The 20,541-nt window shown below is 36.1% G+C and overlaps 1 protein-coding gene across 1 annotated transcript; it reads left to right on the top strand.

Annotated features, from left to right (window-relative positions):
- Positions 1–12,309: 12,309 nt before the first annotated feature.
- cibar1 (CBY1 interacting BAR domain containing 1) lies at positions 12,310–18,788 on the top strand. Its single transcript, XM_058752753.1, has 8 exons — positions 12,310–12,500; positions 13,051–13,285; positions 13,367–13,435; positions 13,651–13,752; positions 14,455–14,628; positions 15,004–15,117; positions 15,914–16,033; positions 18,270–18,788. Exons 1-8 carry the CDS (start codon positions 12,472–12,474, stop codon positions 18,378–18,380), a joined length of 954 nt encoding a protein of 317 aa, XP_058608736.1. The 5' UTR covers positions 12,310–12,471; the 3' UTR covers positions 18,381–18,788.
- Positions 18,789–20,541: the final 1,753 nt, after the last annotated feature.

Here is a 20,541-nt window from a genome sequence, read left to right as displayed (position 1 = left end):
GGCCTTGAACAGTTTAGTTACATTATAGCTTAAGATGTAACAACACTTCAAAACATTATTTGGTTGATTAAATAATTGACACTTTTTTTTCTAATCATTACAATTAAAAGTTGCGTCTGTATTATTTATGGACTGGAGCAACATGAACTAACACTAACAAAGATTAATACTGTAATAAATGTATTGCTCATTGTTAGTTGATGCATTACTTATTTAACGTTAACTAATGGGACCATATTGTAACGCATTGCCATTAAATATTCAAAGTAAAAAAAAAAAATCCTTTTCAATGTAAAAGGCACAGATACAAACATAAATATAAAATTATAAGAACAAGGTTTACCAAGTTTTTTCTTCAACTTGTCTTTAATTCTTCATTTTTGGCCATGTGGACTTAGAAAAAAAAAAAACTTAAAATTAAAACTTTGGAAACTTTAAAACTGAACTTTGGAATTAAATGGTCAATTAAATTTCATTCCTTGCATTTCATGTAACTTCAGCTATCTCAAATTCCATCTCAAGTATGCTGTTCACTGACATTTGTGTCTCCTTGGCGCATTAACTTTTAATAAATCTTAATTTGTGGCAAATCTGAGTGATGGTCATAATTAGTGTAAAAATCTATACTAATAAATGTTTACATAAAAAAACACACTCACCAACATGACCCTCATAATTGCATTTTTATTTACAAGTATGCATTTGATAGATGCGTTTATCCAAAGCATTATACATTGCATTCAAGATGCATATTTTTTCAGTTCTCGCTTTCCCTGGGAATCAGTCGCATGACCTTGCTGGCGCAATGCTCTCTACAGCAAAAAGAAAAACTTAACAATCTGTTAGTTTTAATGAAACCTAATCCTTACGACACAAAGTGCAGTAGTTGAAGAAACACATTTACAAAAACACACAACTTGATTTGCTTTGACCCTGAATTATTCCAAATCATCAACACTAAACTAATTACTAAATGAATTGAGTCATAAAGGCCCCCAGAGTTCAGCAGGAGACCCACGAGGAATGCAGGGATGTTGACCTGCTCTAACATGAGATCCACCCCTGAAGATCCAGAGAGCTCTGTCCAGCACTCTACCCTCTGTGCCTGTCAGCAGGGCTTCTGGTCCTCGTTTGTCATTTCTATTGATTCAGGGGAATGACAGATGGTGATTATGGGAGCCTGAGACAGATTGCCTTTATGAGAGTGGCTCACAAGCCAGCCATCTCTGTTGCCGTCTGTGCCAGGCGTATGACTAGCAATCGTACTGTGCGTGCCCAGCACTGGGGCAAAGGCATGGTGTGCCATTCTGTCATTAAGATCTACAATCAGGCGCACACCACACCTCCTTTCTTTCTCTGCCTTTCTGCCGGCAGTAAAAGGGTCTGTAAATATGGAAGAAAGACCTGCTTGTAATACTTACGTTTTTTCTTCTGTTAGGGATTTGTCAGCAAGCACTTGGCCAATTCAAGGTTTTCACTGTAAATCGTTTTGATGATCATTCATCCGCTGCCACTGTGCTCCAGTATATACCTCTACCACAAATTATATGAAAATGTGGGTCACTAAGCTATTCACTCGTGTAATTTATCCAGACATTGTCCAGCTGTGGGCTCTGGTAGCTACCGCGAGGACCGGGGTGCAATTGCACCCTAAGAGCTATTTGTCAGATTGTATGTAATGCATATTAGATGGGCACTTCAGAAAACATGTCTTTGTGTTACAGCGCATACATATTTCACAAACGCCAAGCAATGAAAGATGAATTGTGTTTCACTGCAACAACAGGGCCATTGGAGGTAAGCTTCCTGGCTTCCAGATGGGTTCAGGAGTCCAAAAGTGGGATTGAGATTTACAAAAATTGTGATAGATGCTTTGTCCTTTTTTTCTGAAATGTTTGTTGCATAGATACAAAAACATGCCATCTACTTCTGAATCATCATATTTGAACTGAAAATGCTACAACAAAGCTTCAAGCCCAAAACATTTTCTAAAGAAATGGTAGCACAAAGGATCATCCCTAATTATGTCTCAAATTCATCTTCTCTGAGTCACTGAGGTTTATTGATGAGCCAGCATATCAAAACACCCACAACACAGTACAAATGAGCTCAATGTCACAACAGTATAATATACACTTTGCAATTATAATGTAGTTCAATTATAATTCCATAATAGCCTTTATAGGCCAGGTTCAAATATCGATTTTTATAATTAATTGTGATCTTCAATTGAAGAATTCAAAGAGAGATATTTAAAATCCAAACACTGATCATTTAATGCTTATGTGGGCTGCAAAAACAAACACAGAGCATGACCAGTGTAGCCTGATTCATATGCAAATGACTTTTATAAGTCAAAAAGACAAGGTTTAACTTAATCTGAAATAATCAAAATTGACTATTATTTTGGTCAATGTTGATATCACAATAATTTAACAGGATTACTCCAATTTATTTACATTAAAAAAATCTTTTTAACAGTGGATTGAACTGAAAAACAAATGAAAATAGATCAAATTAAAAATAAATATACTTGGGCTTTTAGGGAGGCGCTATGAAGGAAAGGAGTGTGCCAGTTTTATTTCAGCATTAGAAGAGTAAAAAAAAAAAAAAGGATATTCTAACTGAAAATCAAATTGAGTCAGAATCAAAATCAAATTCAACTCAAATCAAAAGCCTGTGAATCTGTATCGATGCCCAGCCCTAATCATTTATGCTCATACAACTTTAAATTGCCAATTTTACAAAAAAAATGTGATTTAGAAATTAAATGGTTCATTATACTTATGGGCACATATATAAATGTTAAAAAGATACTTCATGTTAATATAATTTTATCCGCATAAGCTGGTATTTCAGCCTGAGCTTCATGTTCACAATCACAAGTATTGTGTTACTGTAATTTTGCATACTTTATCTATGAAACCTCTCATGACTACAACTAAGCATTATCTGAAATCAGAATCTGTATTTATTTTTAAGCACACAAATTTACATTTAGGCTAAAACAATGTCAGGACCACACATACAAACACACAAAGAAACACAGTAATTCCTTATGTTTATGATACAGCGCACTGACCATAAGAGCTTTCCCGAAGTAGCCTCTCACTGCGACCTCAGTCTCATGAGCACCATGATGTAAATGTGCTCGTAAAACTGCAGAGGAAATGGGGGGCTAGTTGCTTAATTGGGTTTTATTGAGCCTTCTGGTTCATCTGAAGGTGGGAGTTAAATTGTCTTGATACCTCAGACCTGCCATGTTCACTCTGCCACCAGTCAATATTCACACTCCATCATTACCATTAATGTCCATTTAACACTATTTATTGTCTTCACACCTTTAACTTCACACTTGTAATACGGTCATTCATTTGAACAAGATATAAGGAGAACACCTTTTGAATACACACTAATGAATGAACCTTTTTTAATCCCATTTGTGGTGTATGTCTGAATGGAAGGGCTTATTGAACAAGGAAAAAAATGGGTGGGACTTATTGGTGGTGATTTTAAATGGGATAGACAACCAAAAAATTATAACATAAAGTTATCAAGCTGAATGTTCAAGCTGCTATTTTCCAAATAATGATAGTGATAAAAACATTTATGTTTTACAGAAGATAGAGCACAGGTTTCGAACAATGTTGAGGGTGAATATATGATTTTTGAGTGAACTTTCCCTTTAAATACAGCATATTTAAGCAGTTCTCTTTAAGTAGTATAACAAAAAAGCAAGATGCAAAGAAAAAGAAAAACACAAAAAAGACAGACCTCGCAGTGACCACAAGCTGTTTTAGGAGGAGCACTACTGCCATCTAATGGTGATGTAAAACTCAACTCGGCCTCAAACTCTATCCACACAGTAATATTAAACTCATTTTATTTGTCTGGTTATTTTATATTGTTGTTCTCACAATCAAATGCTAATATTAAAATGCTAAAAGTGAACAGACCCTGCTGCCATGTTCTAACAAAGCATTCCCAGAAGAGTGGAAGCTATAATTAAATGCTCATACTTTTGGCCATATTGTGTATCAAAATCATTTAAGTACTCTCTTTTCTTTGGGGAAAACACATGCAAATAGTACATGCATAATGTAGCAATAACTTTTGTTTCCAAAAACAGTATCACATTACCTTACCATCTGCCTTTGTGTCTGTGTCTGATGCTTCTCTCCATTCAATTCACACAGGAGGAGACTGCAAACATGAGAAATATTGTATGTATAATATACATAAGTCAAGTGAATTATACATTTTCTGATCACTCTGATTTTCTGTGTTTGGATATGTCATGTATGACAGCACTTGGTGACCAAATATCACATTTGGACCAGACCTGCATACACAAGCATGCACAGCAAAAGACTGGCATCACATTAGAAAAAAGAAAAGGGGGAAAAACACTTTTTTTTCCAGATGCAACCTTTCCTCTCCCCCAAGTGAGTGCACTATAATTTTCAGGCTGTCCTAAATGTGAAAGGATATTAATATGCGTTTACATCTGTCTTCTATTAATATTCATGCCTGAATCCACATCTCTACACAAAGCCAATTTTCTGGCCATCTGGGTTATGGCTGGTAGAGGTGATGGATCCGTTTTTATTTGCAAGGCAGCAATACATCATGAATTCCCCTCTCCGTCGAGGTGTTGTGGAGCGCCTGAGCAAAAAGTGGAGGATTTTAATTAGAAAATAAAAGATGGGTTTCATAGGGACCCCCATCTCCCTCTAGTCTTTCTGTGGAGAACGGCAAAAAATGCAAACATACCCCCACATGAAGATATAGAGAATCACATCTGCTTTTAATGGTTTTATTGAAAGAACTGAATTTTAAAACCAGTAATGAAATATAAGATACAATGATATAATGTCCTGCGATCCTACAGAGGACAAGCAGTTTGGAGAATGGATGGATTCCTTTTAATTCTTAAGTAAAAATTTCAATACCTAAAACAATATCACAAATTATTATAATATTTAACTAATATTTAGGGATGCACGATATTCAAATTCTACTTGACATTTATATGTATTGCTGATAAATGGCCGATATTACAATTTATGCTATTTCGTCTAAATAAATAAAACCAGTCATTTAAGTGAATTTAGGCATCACAACATTATGATATTCATTTTGAGATTTAGTAAAGATTACATTTAACAGTCTTATTAACTAATGTCTGTTTTCAAAGATGAACTCTCAGTGAGCATTAGATGATCTAAATGTAAAAATAAACAAAATAAGCATGAACAATTCAATATCCAATATATATAATCTATAATACACACTGATATCAGATATTATGCAAATATACTGTTCATCTTATATGAAAGTATTCTGAAAGTTTTAACTACACGCTACACACTCAATGTATCAAATACTGAAAAAAGGGTAAATATCAGAAGTAGTAACCAATCTTAGAAGTCAGTCTTTATCGGAAAACATTTGGAAAGGACGACGGTCAATCGAACCACTGTCGCCCTGTTATTATACAGACATCAATTATTGGAATAGTAGCATGAGTGTGCGTCTCAGGAGGCCAAACGCTGTCTACCAGGCATGGACACTTCTTAATGATTAATGCTGGAAGTTACTCCATGAACTCCTACTGCATACCCAAGGGGCTTAGAAGCCTCACAAAATGACCAGTTTTATTGCAGTGCTGAGAATCAATTATGCTAACAGATTCTAACGAATGCACTTCAGGGAAACAAAGCTGCACTCTTGGCGATTTTTTCCATTTGCATATTGATGACATAAGGACGATTTTTGCAATGCAAAAGAGAAATACAGCAAAAAATGATGTGCCTCAAGATGACTTATAAAAACGCCTTCGATCTATTGCTCGTGGCACTGTACCTCACACACACACAGATTAAACCTCACAGGACTGTGCAGTGTTTCTGGAGTCTGAAGTCATCCTCAATTAGCCGGTAAAGCAAGAAGTTCTGGAAGCACTCCAAAACGGCCTCTCTAGGGAAGTGATAGATATTGTGTGTTTAGGAGGGGCAGTCTATTACTGCTAAGAGGTTAACGTGCAGTAAAGATGTACTCAGCTGTTTGCGTGTGTGTGTGATGGCCGCAGTCTGGCAGCATCACCGGCTCGGAGATGCATTAAGGTAAAAATACAAGGTGGGGAATCTGGCTCAAAGAATGCCGGAGCACAATAAAGATTGCTATTAATATTAAATGTGGGATAAATAAATTATACATGAATGACACTTCTGTGGAGTGGGCTTAAAGGTACAATCGATTTTAAGGGTAGGCTATACATGGCTGATTCAAATCTGTGCAGTTGTTAATTTATCTGCACATTTATGTCCTTAGCAGACACTTTCTTACCTAAGCTACTTACAGTAATGCACACACATCACACAAGTGCCATGATACTGTATATGTCATGCTATGTCTCCAAAGCCATTAAGAACTAGTGCATTATATGCATGCTACTATATATAAATGACTGGGGAGAAGCTGTCACAAGGGTGATAAAGTAAATACAAGGTTTTGAATCTCAATCTTATAAATGGTTTTCTCTCACAGTGGTCAAGCTTAAAATGTGTCTTGAGGATGATTTCGTCCAAACTAAAATTCTAATATGATCAATTTTGTCAATTAGGAAACACAATAAACCACCCTTTCAATATTTATAAATGTTGAGGCAAACTAAAATTTAGCTTAAATAATCCATTAAACGTATATGGATATGTTAAGGAATATGTGTTTTATACTTTAGTTAGTATTTCATTTGATAAAATTGGGTATTTTTCTTAAGTTTTTAGTTATCCCTTTGGACAGAGCCCTAAAAGTATATGGTGATGCTAAAAATATAAAATGGAAGGAAGAAAATTATATTTCAAACCTTCAAGTTTTGTTTGAAGAAACTTTGCATTCACTTATAAAACTTCTGCATTCTCTCACATAAGATTCATGTATGTGAGCAAATGAAAAATAATATGAGATGGGAGGAAAACAACTATATTGTAATGTTTTTGTGAGCGAACGTAAAATATCTAGGCAATATAACCCAAGTTTCTCAGAGGAACGCAAACATTTTGCAAGTGAACAAAAAACTGTTGGAACTAATATGAAAAGTATATCTAAATAAATAAAGGAGAGAGTATATTTCAGTGTTTTTGTGCATGAACACAATATTGTCAGGGAATGCAAAAATTTTGGTTGGACGACATGAACACAAAAAGCATTGATTGAAATATAATTTTTCCCATTTGCATTATCCATGTGTGGGCTCCATATTTTTTGAGTTCCCTATTTACACCACATATTGCGTCAACTTGCCCACAACAAATGCTCAACCTTTGTCTATTGAACTTAATCTTTTTCTGGGCAGTAATTATGAAAAGTGTCCAATAAAATTTTTATACTCATGTCTTTAAATTTAATTTTAAAAAATGGGGACAACAAAAGTGTAACAACTATAGGCCTAGCCCCAGTCTCCCCCTTTCAGTCGGCGCAGATGCGTCTCAACATTATGTAGGCCCTTTTCAGATCTAAGTACACCACACAACAGACTTAAAAGAAACACCACATTTAAAGACGTGAAAGAAGATATCTTGGGACCAATATGCAATCAGAATGTGAGCCAGATTCAAATATACACAATGATGAAATGATTTCTCAGAGGGTATTGTTTGCATGCTAATGAAACTATTGCATTCTTCTAGATAAATTGACATCACGCAGGCCGAAAGCATGAGCATAAGGTGGGCCGTGCATTTTAAATGAGAGCAGAATGAAGTAGTAATCAGCAGAAGGTTTTGCTCTAATTTCATGTAGCTGCTGACAGACACCACGGAGCACATAATGACAGAAGCAGGCAGGCGTGCGGACACACTGCTGCTGGTGATTGGTGGGGTGCAGGGACCGTAGAGATGACTTGACACCCTTAGAGAGCACAACACTGATGAGGTCTCACCTGCAGGCAAGAGGAGCAATGCTCAAAGGCCCTGATACCTCTCTCGCTGGGCCCTAGACAGCCAAGGCTCCTGACATATGTCATTCCCAATCTGTTCAGCGGGAACACTTCTTTCTGACATAACCTGTCAGCGCGGCACAGACGGCCACCAACACGAAGCTCAGAGAGCTGTGTTGATGCAACCCACTTCCCGCTAATTGGTGTTTTTGTAATAACACCATCTGTTCCTTAAGAAAGTCAGACTCTGTCTCTAACAGGACACAATCTTCCAGAACAAATGAATACACCAGGCAAACAACGCAGTATTTTTGGGCTGAGGGCAACTTCCACAAGGTGAAGACTGAAGATCTAAGGGGAAAGAAGAGGAAGAAAGCTGTGCTCTAAACATCTGTTCGTTCCTCACTTCATATGTACACTTTAAATCTACCAACACTGACTGCAATCTAATCCCATTTCATTTTGTCCATGCACTCATACAGAAATTATCACATATGTATCACAGTAGACCTCATCTGTAACCTACATACATCTATTTTACAGAAAAGACAACTTTAAGGAAAAAGCAAGTTTATCCGAACAGAATTGTCAGTACGGTAAGAAAGATATTGGCTGCCATCTAGTGGAAAATAAATGTTACTGCACTCCACCGCATAGACTAAAACGGTTCCATTCATTTCTATTATGCTATATATTAGTCGTCGGAACATATTTTTATAAGTGATTTGTCATCTGCAGTGTTTCTTAAAATACCATATATATGTTAGCTATTATGACTAAAATGCTGTCGTTATGATTAAACAAAGGTTATCATACAATAAACCTGTTTACATGAGCATCCCTTTTAAAAAAAATAAGTAGGGCTATCATTCTGATTGATTACTGGTTTTTTGGAAGGAAAAATGTACAGGCTTCACACCTATTAATTTATTAATTAATAATTTGTGTTGTTGTTGTTGTATAACAGTCTTATCAACGCTTCAAAAATGTTCAAGCCAGACTTTCACTGTATTTAATAGCCTATCACTCGAATTACCTTTGTTTGGACACGGTTGGGCAAGCTATATTCAAAAGCTAGCAACAAAAATTAGCCAAATAGCCTAACACAAGAAAAAGTGTTAAAGGCAGTTTCTTCCATAAACCCCTTGATAATGTATTTGAGACGCAGCTCGTCGTAATGGGAGTGTTTTACTTAGCAGGAGGGACGGTTGACATGAAGCTGAAGTTTCGAAGCGCGGATGTTTCGAAACACTGTTCCGAAGCGAGTCGAAACACCCATGTCACGTGACTTAGGCGATTCGAAGCATCGGGGCGTGTCTTCTTCTTCTTCTTCTTCTTCTTTAGTTTAACGGCGGATCGCAAACCCTCGGGGCGTGTCACAAGTGTCGAGACGTGGCACACCTGCCGAATCTGCGTTTGATTGACAGGGTCGGGAACAAATCACACAATCGCACATTGTCTCAACCTAACTCCCACAAAGTATAAGCCTGCGTCCCATTGTGCACACTTTCCATCCTAAAGTCTATGTAATATTAGTAATTTTCAATACTATTTAGGGCAGATAGGGTGGATAGTATGCACATTGGGACGCAGGGTAAGAGTGGAGTTAACGCATCTTCACTTCGTGAGTTTTTGTGAGAGGAGAAAGATTTTGCGATATAGTGATATTTATAGGCTAGATTAAAATATATTATTAAGATATTGATAGATAGGCTATAAACATTGACAGATAATTAGGATAAATATACTCATACATTCATATAGGCATACATATACATTCATATAACATTCATTAGAGATAGGATATCATAGGCTAGTTGATACATAGATTATTACATAATAATGGAAGCTCCACGCAAGAGATGCCGTGCATCTGTGGTGTGGGAGCATTTCCATTTGGAAACACAAAGTAAAGTGAGATGTATGTATTGTGATAGGCAGCTAGCCTACTGTAATAATACATCATCCATGATGCGCCATTTGAGGAGCACTCATCCTGCCCTTTTGGGGGGTGCAGAGGATGGTAACATTGTCCCTGTACCTAGGCCTGCTATTGACACTGCTGGGCCATCTAAGCAAGGTATGCATTGTATGAAATCTAATTCAGATCACAAAGTGTTGAGACGCTGTTTAGAAAATCCATATTTTTAAATAAAAATCTTTATATGTTTAAAAAAAGTCATTGTGGCTTGATGTCTTTTATTAATGTTCATTTTTCATGACCAAAATAACATATTTATTCACAAAAAGTTCATTCAGATGTCACACCGATGTTTAGCACAAGGTACAGCACAACGCGTGAAAATGTTTCTATGCAGTTTGGAGAACCGCCCAGATGATTCAGTTAAATGAGTGAGTAATTTATGCGGGAATCGCTTCGATCGATTCAAACTGAGGATGACTTGTGAATTCGAATCTTTTCGACCGATTCCTTGAAGCGAACCGACTGAAAATAGTCATTCATTATTGTTGGTATTTGTTGATGAAATATTATCAAGAAAAAATATGTTTGTGATTCACTGACTTCTAATAATCAATAAAATAGCTTAATTACTGAAAATGCATAATTCCTGCACAATGTGGTTGAATTATTCGCTACTTTTACTTACAGTCAGGCCCGGATTCACACTGTGTAGTACCCTAGGGTGACCACATTTAAACTCCAGTATTTTGACTTTTGAGCAGTGAGTGGATTCTGAATAACATTGCATTCAAGGAATCAACATATGTCTGTGATACATTAGCCTACTAAACGCTGCAAAAAGACATAAGTAGACATCTTTGAAGCTCCCCTGAGCTCAAACACAAATATGCTGATCAGGTTAGTTGCAAAGGTGCACCTAAATATTTTTTGATAGTCGCATGCAGTACTTTTCAGTTTCAAATGTGACTAAAATGGTCGCATTGTAGAGCCCTGTCTATGTGTCGTGATATTTTCTCTCTTTTTTTGATGCTTCCTATCCACTCTGACAGGGGGGAGGGGGCAAAACTGTGACCTGACCCAATCGCAATTCTTTATGTATATATTGTATCATTAACTGTTCATTTTGTATGTATCTGCATCTCTTCCAGCAAAATAATATATTTACAAAACATGAAAAATATTTTAAAGGTCTAGTCATTATCTTAATCACTTGGTGCCTCAGGGCACTCGTCCAATCCCGTCTATGGATAATCCGGCCCTGTTTACAGTAGGCCTAGGCTATTAGGCCTAGGCTATTGGACATGCTCAGATAGGCCTAAATGAATGTGCAGCAATGGATGTACGGTGGCCACATGTTTTTATGTTTTTACATGCCCAAAAATTCATTCCAATATAAACATCATATTCCATCTGTTAGATTCAGATTTCTAAAAATCTGAATATTATCTCTAGACATTCAGGTTAATGTGTTTACATGACATTTAGAGACAGAATTTGACCAAAGCATAATATTATTGTTCGTGTAAACAGCCAGTGATTAAAAACAATGTAAGTGACCATTTTAGGGCTTTAGACTTCTTAAATAGGACTCAATGCACAGTGCACACATCCAAGTGCAATGTGTTTTACACAGGCAATCTGTTACAGTGGGATCAATTCCATGGATGATTAAGCATGATAATGAAGGTTTTTGGACATTCTCCACAGAGGCGCAGACACAGCAGCTGGTGACATTCATGAGCGCATCACAATGAATTCCCATTACTTTCAATGATCATGAAGTCTGCTTTTGGCAATGTTACAAACCCAATAAAATCGCTAAAGTATGCCATATGTGTATGTTAAGAGGGGAATTAAAGTCAAATTGCTTTATTCATAGTAAAAAGGAATGCAAATCCAGCAGATGATTTTGTGCTTTCATGCTATTGACATAATGATCAAATTAATTTACAGAGGGCAATACATTAAACATATAAGCAAGGAGGAGAAAAATGCCAATGGATAGGCTATGGTCATTTTCATATGGACTTTTAATCTTAAAATTCTAAAACCTTAAAGAATGAACATTGTCACATCATGGGATGTATGCCTTATATAGGCTAAGTGAACATTAAAATATTGTATTATGAAACAAATATAAATGTCTGCTAATTTTACATTCATAAACACGTTTACAGAACCTGTATTTGGTGTTGGGAATGGAAATGTTGGGAAAAAAATAATAAAGATTTTTTTTTTTTTCATGTATTCTCTTTTTGATATATTATATTGCAAACATTTTATCTTAACATAATTTAGGCCATTTCATTAGTCTATCTAGACAAACTATTCACGTTATTTACCCATTATTAATCATATACTGCATTGACTTCAGCGATATTTTTTTTATAATTTAATATTTTTTGTTTGTTTTGTTTTTCCTTTATTTGCCTTTAGAGGGCGCATCTTTAGCTCCATGGTAACGGAACGGCGTTCTTCCAGATTTCCTGCTGCAGCTTTAGCACAGAGAATAGACACAAAACAGTCTTTAGCTTTTTAAATACGTCAAGATTCACATCGCTTGAGATTTTATTTTTAACCAGTACATATACATTGGTTTCTAGTAATCATGAGCCGCACTCCTGATGCAAGAGCGAGGTAAAAGTTGTCCAGATTTGTTTTGACGGTTGGGAAGCTAACGTTAGCTAGCCAGCTAACGTTAAGCTAAATGATACAAGCAGCAACGTTAGTTCATCAGCTAGCGCGTTTTATAATATCATTGACCGTAAATGCATAAGCAGAACTTCTTTCAATTTATTAAAACAGAAACTACATAATTGTCTGTGTAGCCGAAATGTAAAAGTGCTAAAAGTATAACATGTTTGCACATTTTCAAGATACAAGAGGATAAAAGATGCTACATGTGAAGCGTCCTCAATTAATGTGTCTTAAGACATGTCTGCTTAGTTTTGTATTATAATTTATCACGCCATATAAACGTTGGTCGTATTTTTAGTGTGCGACAGAAAACAGCATTTTTAAAATAACTCTTACCTGAAGGAATATACACCATGATATGCTTGTAATAACCGACTGTTTCTCTCTTGCACAATAACATGCTGATAGAAGGCAAAACCTGTAGTCTAATTTATATCAACAACATTACCTCAGTCAGATCATTTTAATTTTTCTTTTTTGCACATTACAGAGACACCCAGACCAAGCAGATCCAAGACAACATCACCAATGTTGAGAAGCACTTTGGAGATCTCTGCCAACTGTTTGCAGCTTACGTCCGTAAAAATGCACGACTGCGGGACAAAGCCGACCTTCTGGTTAAAGAAGTTGGCCTTTATGCTGACACAGAGACACCGAACCTGAAACTTGGATTAAAGAATTTTGCAGATCAGCTAGCCAAGATTCAGGACTATCGACAAGCAGAAGTGTGTTTAAAATCATGAAAACTTACTTCAGCATATTTGTGTTTCCTGCTAATATACACACACATATACTGTTGTTCACAGGTGGAGAGGCTGGAAGTGAAAGTTATAGAGCCTTTGAAAGCATATGGGAATATTGTCAAAACAAAAAGGGTAAGGTTTTTCTCTATAAGCCCCTCAGATAGAAGGATTTATACTTTATAGTTCAAATATACAAATGACCTTCTCCCAGTGATCTCATGAGGGCAGCATTGCATCACATTCTGAGTAAGCATGAGGTACAGTAACTGTTGTCATAGGTCGAAACCTAAGAACTAGAGTGCTCTTTTTCTACCAACCTTTTGTGATTTTATCAAATTTATGTACAGGAGGACCTGAAGCAGACACAGATGGCACGGAACAGAGAGGCCAAGCAGATGCAGCAGCTTGAAAGGATGAGGCAGAGAAACCCCTCAGACAGACAGATTATTGTATCCTACGGTCCAATGTTATTATTTCTTCTTTCGCTGACAATACATAGCTGTGAAGCAGAAGAGTAGGTCTGACGGATTTTGCATTCAAGATGCCACAGTTCTCAAATTACCCTGTAGGTTAGGGCTGTCAATCAATTAAAACAAATTAATAGATTTAAATGCATGATACGCTGTTTAATTTGTCAAAATGAATTCCATACATATCAATATTTGCATAAGACAATTATTGTGTCAGATGAGTACATTACTGAATAGATACTGTAAATAAAAACGTGACATTAAAAGTTAGTTACGTCTGCAAGTTAAAATGTTTTTAAACATATTTACAACAGTATAACTCAAAATGTCTGCATATTGCTGCATATTTGCATAAGGTTCTGAATTAAATGTGTTTAGTTTTTAACACATAATTTTTAATACAATTAACAAGAATCAACAGCCCTACTAGACATTTTAATGGCAATTAATTTGAAAGATATTTGTTGTAAACCACAATCACAGATTTACCTTAACAGCCTCTCTCAGTCACAGGTGGGACTTGTGTGCAACGAACTGTAATATTATCTTGAAACTACTTTTAATTAATTCAGTTATAATCAAGTAGGTCCAACTCAGTCTGGCACTAATATGTCAGTTATACTCAACCTGACGTGAGTTCTCTTATCTTTCTCAATTCAAAACGTCTTTGTGAGCTGATAGGCTCAAATGGTGTATGTCTGCTTCTTGAGGCCATTTTGTACTTTACATTTCTTTGTTGTGTCACGAAAGGCTGAGAGTGAACTCCAGAGAGCCACAATGGACGCCACACGCACGACTCGCCAGTTGGAGGAGACAATAGATGACTTTGAAAAGCAGAAGATTCGTGATATCAAGGTCCTTCAGACTGCACGATGACTTATTTAATAAGCAATATCAGTTTATTTTGTGAATGGATAAAAGAAACTTTAATATTATACTGTATATTATACAAAAATAATGTAAAATATATTTATATCTTAGTATACAAATATAATCTAACATAATACAAATTCAAACAGAGTCCCTGAAAACTTTACTGTGTTTAAAACTGAACCCGCATTATTAATAGTTTTATTCAACGAGGATGCATTAAATTGATTAAAGTGACAGTAAAGGTATTTCTGATGATACACGAGATTTCTATAATTACACTGTTTCATACATCAAATCCTCCAAAGCTACTTCACAGAAATGGTTATTTTGACTGATGTCCTCATGTGTTCGATGCAGAAAATTCTTGGTGAATTTGTAACAGTGGAGATGGCATTCCATGCCAAGGCTTTGGAAATTTACACGACTGCCTACCAGCACATTCAGAATGTTGATGAGGAAGGAGACCTTGAGGTGAGCGCTCTGCACCAGCACCGCTGCTCCGGCAGTCCTGCTGGTTCGAGCTTGTCTGTCTTAATGTCTAATCAAATTATATTCTTTCTCCTTCTGAGAAACCCCCTGCTGTCATAATGATGAAAGCTCTGGTTGCTGGGGTATAAGGCCTCCTCCAATCCTGATGCTAAAAGAACCATAGAGGCATCTTGCAACGCATGTTCAGTCAGCTGTGGAATGTTCGCACTGGCTAATGCATTTATTTTTTAATTCATAGTTTGGCATGCCAAAACGATTTTTTTCCCTCAACTTTGTTAATATTTCCTTGTCTTGCCGGGGAAGAAAATCACATGAATATTATTTCATCAGGGATTTTCTGGGAAACGTTTCCTCGTTCTTCTCTGAACTTTGCCTGTAATTGAATGTGTAAACTTGTAATAGTCATATATTGGCACATGGTGACAGGTTTATGAAGACACATCTAGAGCATATAGAGATAGGTCATAAATATTCTTCCTGTAATATTTAACTGGAGTTAATAAAGTTGAGGTGACAATGTTTGTTGGCACACCCTCACCAGGACCAAAATGTTTTGTAAATGTTTTTCCCCAATCTAAATGACATGGTTCTCTGTTGCTACAACACAGTATGTGATACTAGTTTGTGTTGACTCATTTCTCTTTTTAATGTATCTTGTTTAATGTCTCTCGGCTGTACTTGTTATTGTTTTATTATGTGGGGAGTGATGAGATGACATTAGGTTCCTGGTGGTCCATATGTAGAGTAGTCTACAGACCCTTTTTTTTTGTCTTGACAGGTGTTCAGGAACTCACTGCACCCCGCTGATTACCAGTCTCGATTAGAAATAGTTCGTGCCAATTCTAAACTGTCCCTAAATCGAACTGGTACATCAATGAGTAAGTCAGGAACAATGCAGGTTAGTTCTTCCCCATATCTTATGTTACAAATAAAATGACTTTCTATTGTTAGATGGATAATTAATGTGAATGCATCTTATTCAAAGAAAACATCTACTTCAATACAGCTCATTATCTATTTATACCAAAAAAAAATTATACCTAATGTAAAATGGCTTATAATGCTTTAAATACACGGTTTGAATTCAAGACTTCAAGTCTTAATAGCATATACAGTCATGGCCAAAAATATCGGCAACCTTGGTAAATATGATCAAAGAAGGCTGTGAAAATTAATCTGCATTGTTAATCCTTTTGATCTTTTATTTAAAAAATTCACAAAAATCTAACCTTTCATTGGATAATAAGAATTTCAAATGGGGGGGGAAATATCATTATGAAATAAGTGTTTTTCTCTAATACACATTGGCCACAATTAACGGCATCCATTTGTCAGTTTAACAGCTCTAAATTTTCTCCTATAATGCCTGATGAGGTTAGAGAACACCTGACAAGAAATCAGAGACCATTCCTTCATCCAGAATCACTCCAGACCCTTCAGATTCCCAGCTCCATGTTGGTGCCTCTTCTCTTCAGTCAGTCACTTATTGATTTTTTTATCTGTTGGTATTTGATAGAATCACTGATGCCATGCGTCTAAACAAGATGTCCAGGACCTCCAGCAGAAATATAGGCCCACAACATCAAAAATACAGCAGTATATTTCATTGTACACATGGGGTACTTTTAATCCCTGTGTTCACCAAACCCATCTTGAGTGTTTGCTGCTAAAAAGATAATTTTTTTAGTTTCATCTGACCATAGAAGCGAGTCCCATTTGAAGTTCCAGTCGTGTCTGATAACTTAATATGCTGGAAATTGTTTTTGGATGAGCGAGGAGAATTTTTCTTGAAACCCTCCCAAACAACACGTGGTGATGTAGATGCTGTTTGACAATTTTTTTGTTTTGTTTTAAGGTTTTCTGAACTATTTTCTGCAATTCTCCAGCTGTGGTCCTTGGAGAGTCTTTAGCCACTCAAACTCCTTCTCACCGTGCATTAGGACGATATAGACAAACGTCCTCTTCCAGGCACTTTCGTAACATTTTATGTTGATTGGAAATTCTTAATTATGGTGGAAATGGGAATTTTCACTGCTCTAGCTCTTTTCTTAAAGCCACTTCACTAATTTGTGAAGCTCAATTATCTTTTGCTGCACATCAGAAATATATTCTTTGGTTTTTTTCATTGTGATGGATGATTAAGGGAATTTGGGCTTTTTTTCCCCTCCTATTTATATTTCTGTGAAACATGAAGCTGTGGCTGGTTAATTTCATGTTCATAATCACCCTGGAGTGCTCAAAATTGTGAATATGAATGGGAATATACTTCAGAGATATTTTACTCATAAGAATTTCTAGGGGTGCCAATAATTGTCCAATGTGTATTTGAGAAAAACATTTATTTCATAATGATATTTCTCCCCATTTTAAATTCTTGTTATCCAACGAAAGGTTAGATTTTTGTGATTTGTTTTTAATAAAAGATCAAAAGGATTAACAATGCAGATTAATTCTCATAGCCTTCTTTGATCATATTTACCAAGGGTGCCGATATTTTTGGCCATGACTGTATCTTTGTGGAGAAATACTTATTTTTGATGTTAAAACGACACAAAAGAAGATATTTTTGTAGAATTTTAGTAACCAAACATTTGCTGGTCTCCTTTGACTTTAGTAGTATGGAAAAAATTGTATGGAAGTTAACCAGAAACTGTTTGGTTGCCCACATTCTTCTTTTGTGTTCAGCAGAAGAAAGACATTTATATAGGTTACAACCTGAGGGCAAATAAATGACAATTTTTGGGGTGACCTATTCCTTTAAGGCCCATTCACACAAGAACGATAACTGTAAACATAATAATAATCATAACTGTATTAATGTCTACACTAAGAGAAGATAACGCTCTGTTTACTATAAGAGTGTGCTGCAGTTTTGTCTTCTGCCGCTTTAAATGCTCAAGCCTTTTAACGCTCATTAAAGGGTGGATTCTGATGACTGCCAATGTTCTTTAATAGCTCGTTAGCTGGAAGAAAATCATTCTTAAAGTGATTCCAATGATTTTGATCCTCTGTGTCGTTATTGTTGTAGTTGTGATGTGGACTTCTCTGTTCTCACAGAATTAGAATTTTATAAATGGCCCTTTAGTTGTATCTTGTATCCCAAAACTGAGTTTTTTTTTTTTTTTCTGGTGTAGTCAAGAACGTCTAGCAGACAGAGGAAAAGGGATGACGAAGAAGATGAGGATGAGGAGGAAGATGACGAAGATGAGGATGATTTAGAAGAAGTGACTGATGATGAGCATTAAAACATTTTCTTTGCCATTTCGTCAAATATTTTCAGACAGTGACATTCCTGAACTGTATTTAAGAGCGTTTGAATGGAGATGAGTGATATTATAAAACTAATTTGCATCACCAGCAATAAGTGATGTAATGATAGCTCAGTTATGTTAGGTAAAGGTGAGTGTGTGGTTAGTTGTTTGCTCTCTTGTAAATCATATACTATAAAATTATATATATACTGAAAACACCTTCGAAGAGAGTGTAACTTTTTTTTTTTTTAAATGATTTTAAATCTCCCATTATGTTTTTTTGTGTGTACAAAGTGCCAAGCAGTTTATGTGGTCAATATATTTGGTTAGAATGTGCCTTAGAGCATTTTGGTTTACCAATAAAGCTGGCTCTTGCTTATGCATAATAGCCAATTTTCATGACTTCAAATGTCTGAGTGCGTATTTGTTCTTCTGTTTACAGAGTGTGCATACCGAAACACTCACTACGTTATACACACAAACAATAGTGAGCCCCTGGAAGTTGACCCACCCTGTGCAGGGTATCATTGTGTCTCATAGCTTTTATGTCAGTCATGAATGAGTCAGAAACAGTAACCAGTACTGCTCGTGTAATTATGACTTGGAGCAAAAGTGTTGAAGACACATAATTAACATTAAAATGCTATGTACATTGTTGAAATGTATGTTTATGGGATCACTGTATTTGAACCAAGAACCAAGTCCGCTGAAAAAATAAAATAAAAAATGAACAGGCAATTATTTTCTAATCAAATGCATGCATCTCAATTATCTATACAATATATTCACAGTGTTTAGCATTTGTGAAGATTTCATTCATTTAAAATTCTAATTGGATGCACCTTTGGATTGTGAACTGAATGGTCGTAGGGCTTTGTCTCCAGGTGTGCGGATACGTGGCGTTTCGTGACAGATGCACAACGTGGCCATTCATTCAGTGGCATTGAGGATGACAATATCTGAGGAAAGGATTCCCTCCTCACCCGTATGACTCATCCTTTACAGAGGCCGTAATGGGAACCAGTGTGTGTTTGTGTGCGCTGTAGCGCCTGACTGTACTGAATATTAACACGATGGTTGCCTCGCAGCGGTTTAAAAAAAAAAAAGAACATAACTACAGCATGAGTCAGAGAGAGAGAGAGAGGTGCTGCGGGCTCTGGGTAAATGTTCCCCAGTATATACACTCTCTCTATCCATCAAGCAGATGCAGAGATTTGGTTGTCACGAAAACCCTCTTTGACCGCTGCAGTGGCGTGATTTTGGCATGTATCATCTCTGAATGACAGACAGTACTGCACGACTGAAATATTTCTGATCTTTTTTATTATTGAATGACACATACACAATTAACCATGTAAAAATAATTGTTACTAATTTTATTTTTTTCATCTCAAACTAAAAATAGTAAATAAATAGATTATTTTAACAATTTTTTTTTTTTTTTTTTTTTCTGATGTAATGTCCCAATGAAAACGAAGTAGTGACAGATTTTTTCTGTATTGTGGCATACATAGTAGAGGATTGTTGTAAAAGGAAAAATGTAGGGCGAGGACATGGTTCTACTGATTGGTTGTTGATTGGATGTTGAGATGGCATTGCACTTAAAAATCAATGCAATCAATTGTGGAGAGGTGGGGTTTAATGATGGGAGAAGTCCTGCATATGTCACCAGAAAGATGTCTGACGTTTGACTGGAAGATTGAGTTGGGATGTTCAAAGATGAATTGTTTGCAATAAGATCAATTTTAAAAATAGATAGGGTGAATTTTCATTCCATGCCGACTTTAATAGCACAACAGGGGCTTTTCAGCATGTGTTTCCCTCTGAGAGTGACCAGAGGTCTTGGAAAGGAAATCAAATGTCATGTGGCTTAAAAACTAAATATTTTTAGTTTCTTCAATACAATGTGTTGTCTTTCTTCTGAATTCCTAGAAAGCGAATGCAAATTATGTTGCATTTTCCCCTTTCAAAATTCTTTGGAATTATGAGTAATGAACTGAGTAACAGTTGAAACATGTCTCAAGTCAAGACTTATTTATCAAGAATTAGCGTGATTCTTTATTGACAGATTTCATTGTCTCTGCATCAAATGAATTCAAATGAAAGCAAAAAACTGGTTTATATACTACGTTCTGAGTAGAAGTACCTGCACTCC

The sequence above is a fragment of the Onychostoma macrolepis genome, chromosome 19 (genome assembly GCF_012432095.1).
Source record: "Onychostoma macrolepis isolate SWU-2019 chromosome 19, ASM1243209v1, whole genome shotgun sequence".
In the NCBI taxonomy this organism is placed as follows: domain Eukaryota; kingdom Metazoa; phylum Chordata; class Actinopteri; order Cypriniformes; family Cyprinidae; genus Onychostoma; species Onychostoma macrolepis.
The sequence above is the reverse complement of the archived record's forward strand: the minus strand, read 5'-3'. Positions and strand labels throughout refer to the sequence as shown.

Excerpts from the sequence above, each read along its gene's own strand:
- cibar1 (XM_058752753.1), top strand. The coding sequence starts at position 12,472 with ATGAGCCGCACTCCTGATGCAAGAGCGAG. Across the intron at positions 13,436-13,650 it reads ATATTGTCAAAACAAAAAGG|GAGGACCTGAAGCAGACACA; the intron begins GTAAGGTTTTTC and ends ATTTATGTACAG. Across the intron at positions 15,118-15,913 it reads ATGAGGAAGGAGACCTTGAG|GTGTTCAGGAACTCACTGCA; the intron begins GTGAGCGCTCTG and ends TTGTCTTGACAG.